At 39.1% G+C, this 7,194-nt stretch overlaps 1 protein-coding gene across 1 annotated transcript in view; it reads left to right on the top strand.

Annotated features, from left to right (window-relative positions):
• Positions 1-1,879: 1,879 nt before the first annotated feature.
• MOXD1 (monooxygenase DBH like 1) overlaps positions 1,880-7,194 on the top strand; it is a 64,963-nt gene continuing 59,648 nt past the window's right edge. Inside the window, exon 1 of the mRNA XM_018571213.1 lies at positions 1,880-2,443. Within this exon, the coding sequence (XP_018426715.1) occupies positions 2,183-2,443 (261 nt within the window). The 5' untranslated portion in view covers positions 1,880-2,182. The remainder of the gene's footprint in view (positions 2,444-7,194) is intronic.

The following is a 7,194-nucleotide window of genomic DNA, read 5'->3' on the forward strand; positions in this document are numbered from 1 at the left end:
TCGCATGTGAGATCTTGGGTTTATTTTAGAAACGTCTCTGGAAATGCTACGCAATTTGAACAGTAGGACCTTCCTGAAATTTTGCAAAAGAGTAACTCTTATTGTTTAAGAAGAAGAGATGAAAGGGGAATGTCCATCTGTACCATTTGTGTTGCTGGTTCAGGGGTTTGATTGACCTGCATTCTAGAATTGTTACAGGGTTGATGTAGGCAAAGATCTGCACTAGATCACCCAGAATCTCTAAATCCTTATTTTTTCAAGATTTTTTCATCACTTGTTCTTTGATACCATAGAAATGTGGCTTTACAATTATATCTTGGACCAGATCCTCATAGCAGTTAAATATTAGGAAGCGGTGATCCCAACCAATTCGAGGCAGTGCTCCAATTTGTCAGGAATGATCTCCTCCAGAAATGCTTTGTCTGGTGACAGATTTAGGCAAACCATGAATGTAAAAGCTGGATCTGCAAGAACTGTCTTAGGTTGGAGATTTGCATCCTGGTGGGTCTCTGCATATGGGTGAGTTTCAGGGAAACAACACACTGAGCCCGGAGTCTCCTTGTTGGCATTCTGCAGAGGAAGCAGGGCCATGCTTTTCATGCTGTGATGCTACCATCATGTTGGGGATGCCGGCCGGTGTAGATGATAGCATTTTCAGCATTATGCTGTGTTGTTTGGTCACCATTTGGCCATCAGATGGGTGACAGCAATATGAGTAGGTAATAGAGGATCTCCCGAGTCCAATGATCAGCAGGAGTTTGGTAGTAAATGGCCATCGTGAAGTGGAGCTGCTGCACTGTGTAGCCATCTTGTACAGCTGTGCACTTGCACCCCTGATAGCTACATGCATAACTGTCTCAGAAACTGTTTTGTTATAGGCATCATGTGAGCAGTCTGCGACAGTCTAGTAAAACATCTGAATAGTCTCTGACAGTCTTTTGATACATGCAAGCAGTCATGTCAGTCTCTCTTTTCATGTCAAGAGTAACAGCAGATTGCAGATAGGGTCAGCTATTTTGCTATTTTTAGAGGAAAAAAACATTTTACTCAAAGTGGTCCATTTTTATACAAGCAGTTGCTGTTAAACCATGACTTTGTAACCATGCCTTATTGCAGTAAATCACATCTACATTTCACCATGGCACACTGTTTATGCTGCTTGCATTTGATCCCTCAAACTCATTTCTTCTGGTGTGCCCCAGATCCCCCAGTCCAACACCGCCAGCACCTGCTTCAAAATGCAATTATGTGGAGCTATCAGTATAGGAGGGCATCAAGTACAATGCTTGGCTGTCCTCTGTTTTCCTCTAGCCCCTGTGGTGCCTCCAATTGCCCACATATCTGACCAATTCTGATAAGTCTAGTACAGTACCATTGCCATGGTTGCAAGGGATTAAGCAGTTGTCAGTTTCTCCAAATCAAATCTGGGTATAAATTGAATGGAAAGGAATCTTTTACTACCTCTATATTACAAAATGGCCTCTGCGGAAAATACAATATACTAGTTTCTTTTTATTAAACCGATGCATAATTTTCTTGAAGTTTCAGATTTTTTGAGGTTTCAGTTCAGTTAATATACATTTTTAATTACTTTGTTATTGAATTTGCAACATTTATTGTTGCATTACAGCATGCTATTTTGCAGTGTGATATTGTTGTTCTATATTATGTTATGTTACTCTATATTATATTACATCACGCTATATCTCATTTTGTCATGTTAGCATTGGCAAAAAGATAAAGTGTGAGATTTCTGACATTTATATGCAGGATTTCATCTCACCACGAGAGGGGGTAAAATATCCTATAGACATACAAAAAGCTTATGTTCCTGTAGTTCTAAAGGTCTTTTTATTTTTTGGCAAAGAGCTTTAATACAAAAGGGAACATCTTTCTCACACAAAGACGAGTACCCACTTGTAACAGCATGCCAATAGCACTATACATCAAGACAGCATTGCCTCAAGCTAGCCAGAAACATAATTGACTGGCTAGAGCTTAAACTATGCTTATTTCTTTCTGATAGGGACAAACACTACGAGCTCACAGCACTCTCTTCCTGCAGTTCAGAGAGCACATTACTAAGCTAAGGCAGAGAGCATTAAGTAGTATAGTGAATGGGAAGAAGCTGAATGGTAAAATATTACAAACCTCTTATCCTGCAACAGAGAGGAAACCTTAAATGAAGATGCTTATATACACATTTATTTTGCTACTGCTATGTGTTACCGCAATTAGCTTGGATCTGACATATAGTCATAGCGCTGTTCTGGATGCCCAGGGTAAATATAAAATAAGCTGGACCCACAAGGACAGTACCATTACCTTTCTGGTTCAAGTGGAAACGCTGGGCTATGTTGGATTTGGATTTTCACCAAATGGGGCCATGGCATCTTCCGATATAGTTATTGGAGGGGTCTACAGAGGAAAACCCTATTTCCAGGTATGCATTTAACACTCACATTTTATTTTATGTTACTCTTCTGTGCTGCTAAAATCTTTTTTTTCTAGGCCTCCAAATGCTAGAGTTTTGTCATAATATTCAGAACTGTTATACATATGCCAGAATTTTTAATTGTTTCACTTTTGCCTGAAAATGTTTTAACTGATGAGCTGCAGTGTTAGGAAATGTGTCACATTTAGCATGATATGTGTCACATGTAAGCATCCCAAACAAAAAACGTGATGTAAATGTTACTTTTTAATGAATTACATATTTATGAAAAACAATTTTGAATAGAGAATTAAATTGGTATATAACTACAAAATAACAAAAGAATGACCAAATATAAATATATTCATATAAATCAGTAAATTCTAATTACCAAATGGATATGCTGATAAACATTAATTAAAAAAAATTTCAATGAGCAGTAATGTGTATCCTACATTAGTTTAGAGAGTTAAAGAATACTGATTGCAGATTAATAATTCCAATGAATATTAATTATGAATGTAAATAGCAAAACAATGATAAACTAATAAATGGTTATCACATCAGTTGTAAAGGGTGATAGAGCAACAAAAGTCTTGTTGCAAACATTTTGCACCAATGTCGTAGATACATTGGAATTGTTTAATAGGTGTTGCAGGCTTAAAGAGCGATTGTTTATACAGTCGCAGAAAGATTGTGATATATTTATGTTGCCTCTTATTCTGAAAGGTTCGATTCACATCTTTGCATTTTTGCTTGGTGTGTCAACGCAGCATGATGCATGCAAACACATAATGATGTGCATAAACATCAAGGTATGGCAACACAAGTTGTTATGCATTTTGATGCATTTCTATTGATTTTAATGGAAAACATATTATATAGGAAAAATGCATACGTGTGCATCCAAATTGTTTATCCCAAAGTGATAGTTGTTTTTTTTCTTGGTGGGGGGGAATGGGTAGAGTAGGGAATGGTTAAGACCATTGTCAGGTTTTTAGGTTTGTCAGGTTGTCCTGTAGTGGAGATTTACCCTTTACGTTCTGTCCCAGAGACACAGTAGGAAGTGATAGGAAATCACTCCAAATCAAGGATATATACCCTTTCAGACAGTTGTCACCAGAACAGGGTTACCCATTGGAAGGTTTCCCCTCATGCCCTGTTTCTATGAAAACTCAAACATTCTGAATTTGCCATAACGTTCTGTGTCAGACTAAAACGAAAAGAAAAAAGTTTTGGCCTAATATACACTTTAATACCCTTTTAATGGCTGATTAGTCAGATGCCTCCAAAAAAACAGCATACAATATTGTTTTCCTATGGTCTATGCATCTACACTCATGCAACATACAAAGATATATTCATAATCACATGTTTAAAATTTCCTGTAAAATCTGAAAGGTTTGCATAATTGACTGATTGTTATCAGCCAGCATTCACGTGAGTTTTTGAAAGGGTTCCACGTGATGGAGTGTTCAGTTTTCTGAGTCTGGCATGACAGCTCATGTGCCACAAGTGGTTGAATAAACATGCTGAAACCAATGTTTCCTGCTAACTTTTATCTAGTGCATGTGGGCAGTTTAAAGCAAATTTCTCCTTTTGCCGTTCAAAATTACAGGTTCTCTTGAAAGGCCACCCCCCTCATCCACTGATACTTACCTTTCCCACCGACCCATTAACTTGAGAGAGCACTAAATCAAAACCCTATGTAAGCTCTGTATCAGTGTTTATACAGGGTTAATGACCTTCTCCCCTCCCTCACCTGTAAGGTTCCCACCTTTTCTTTAAAAAGCACCTGCCTTATGACCTTTTTGCTATTAACATCATAGGCAATAAACCAATTTTTACTGGACAGGCTGTTAAAATTCTAGCCAGGAGGCACCTTTACATGTATGACAATGTTTGAGGCAAGAGATTGGCCTCATAGGCCGGAGCAACACATCCTGGAAGGTAAAGCAAAGGTTATATTCTCCTCCATGTCCACAAATGCAAGCAGCAAAAGGGCCGTGTGGTTGGTGAGCATGTGTTTTATGTTTCTTTATACTTGGTATTTTAATTATTTATTATTATGTAGATATCCCTTACCCAATGGAGGTGTTTATGGACCCCCAACAGCCAGGCCCGGATTCCCCACAAGACAGCCGAGGCCCGACCTCGGGGCAGCAGGGCGCAGAGGGGCGGCAGTGGTGTCCTTGTGGGGAAGTTGCCCTCTCTACATTCAGTCCTGCTTTGTACAAGCAGGACTAAATGTAGAGTGAGGCAGCCTATTTTCCGTTTATATGTGAACTCAGCGATGTCGCCGAGATCACATGTAAACAGTGTGCAGCCTCCTCCCCTCCCCCCTGCACTTACCTCTCTGCTCTGGTTTCCGGTCTCTTACTGCAGTGAGCAGAGCGGCAGGGTTAAAAGTAACCCTGCCGCTCCGTGTGGACTGTTTACAGTGAGAGGGGAGAGCTGTGCTCTTCCTCTCTCACCTGTCACAGGAGTTCCAACACAGTACAGTACTGTGCTAGAACTCCTGTATTGGAGGTGACAGGGTCAACAAAGAGAACCTGTCACCTCCAATTGCTATCACACAGTGGATTGTTTTCTCCTGTGTGATAGCAATAAAGTTAGGTGGAAAAAAAAATTAATTGATTTAAAAATTGTTTTATAAATAAACATTAAAAAAATTATATGAAATAATTAAATAAAAAAAATAAAAAAGGTGATTAAAAAGTAAAAAATAATAAGAAACAAATTATTAAAAAATAAGAAAATAATTATACAAAAATAAACAATGATAAGATAAAAAAATTATAAAAAAGTAAATAAGATAAATAAAAATCTAAAAAAACATTAAATTGATAAAAATTAAATAAATAAAAATAAAAAAATAAAAATAAATAATGAAATTAAAAAATAAAAAGTGATAAAAAAGTTTTTAAAAAAATAAAGAAACAGTAAAAAAAATCACACTAATGGGATGGGGGGGCGCATCGCAGAACCTGGCCTTGGGGCGGCAGGGAGAGTAAATCCGGCCCTGCCAACAGCTTGGAGGGCTAGCATTTTTAACCTTAGGATGGAATTACTGACTCTGTTTTTTGGAAGAAAATGTGTGCTAGTCACTTTAGGAAGTTTGCATAAATTATACAATAAATTCAGAGAGAAGGGTTTTGGGTACGGGATACCCTAAAGTGACTATAAATGCAGATTCCAGGCCTCTGCTCATGCTCAATCCACAAGAAGGGACCTTTGAGCCAAAACTGCAACACTTTACTCTTCAGACTATAGAGTAGCTTCATACAGCACATGTACCCTTTGGAGTAAGTAGACAGGAACCAGGGCTGGTGCAAGGATTTTTTCCTACACAGGCGAAGGTGCATTTTTGCGCCCCCCACCGCCGTAACAGTACGGAGAACCGCAAAATATGTTGAGCAGGACCATAAACTAGCACTAGCCGCACTCCCTTTCCACTAACACTAACTGGTTAAATGATCCATAGTACAACTACATGTTATGTACTATGGATCATGATTTAACCTATTCATGTTAGCAGCGGAGAATTGTAAATCTATTGCTGTAATGTAGTGGAGGTGTGTGCTGTATATATGTACTACATATACATTATACACATCCAGTACAATATAGCAATACATTTAAAGCCAGCCCCGTACCAGCTTCCCTCACTCACAGTTTCACTCCGATCCCTGTAGCCTCACGCGGTGCCTCTTGTAGTCGTCGCTGGTCAGGATCGCTGCATTGTGTCTCGGTGCTCAGCTTGTGGGAGGCGCTCACAATTCTGCCCTGCTAACATGAATAGGTTAAATCATGATCCATAGTACATGTACGCTACACACGTCCACTGCAATTCAGCAATAGATTGACAATTATCCCCTGCTAACATGAATGGGTTAAATGATCCGTAGTACAACTACATGTTATGTACTATGGATCTTTTAACCTTTTCATGTTAGCAGGGGATAATTGTAAATCTATTGCTGAATTGCAGTGGACGTGTGTAGCGTACATGTACTATGTACTACATATAGAGTATACACTGCAGACAATAGATTTACAATCATCCTCGGCTAACATGAATGGGTTAAATTATGTTGGATTTCTGTGACATCATTGTCCATTAAAAGGACTCATTCATTTTAACGGGCTCATGTTGGATTTCTGTGACATCATTGTCCATTAAAAGGACTCATTCATTTTAACTTATGGAGTGCTGGTGACCTATTTTCTTCAATCTTGTGTTTTGCACGGTGCCATCCGTGAAGTTACTTCGAGCACCATTTATTTGATTGTTGGCCGGGACTGCTGAAAGGTGTGCGGAGGGCACCTCCATCAATTGTATCTATAGTACATAACATGTAGTTGTACTACGGATCATTTAACCCATTAATATTAACAGGGGATCATTGTGAATCTTTTGCCGGCAGTGTATTGGGAATGTGTACTGTATATATGTACTACATATAGAGTATACACTGCAGACAATAGATTTACAATTATCCTCTGCTAACATGAATGGGTTAAATGATCCGTAGTACAACTACATGTTATGTACAATTATCACCTGCTAATAATCATTAGTTCTTATTAGGGACCCCCTGCCCTCATTTACTGCTCGATGAAGGTGTCTCGCTGGTGAGGTTGTAGTCAGCGGCGCGCTGTGCTGGAGAGCAGCGGCGAGTCAGCGCTGGTCCGGTGGGAGGAGCTCCAGGTGGGGTCCTAATTTAGCTGGCTGGCAACTGCCAGAGGATCTCGACACG

This window comes from Nanorana parkeri, unplaced genomic scaffold (assembly GCF_000935625.1).
Source record: "Nanorana parkeri isolate BGI_ZX_2015 unplaced genomic scaffold, ASM93562v1 scaffold1701, whole genome shotgun sequence".
Taxonomy (NCBI): Eukaryota; Metazoa; Chordata; class Amphibia; order Anura; family Dicroglossidae; genus Nanorana; species Nanorana parkeri.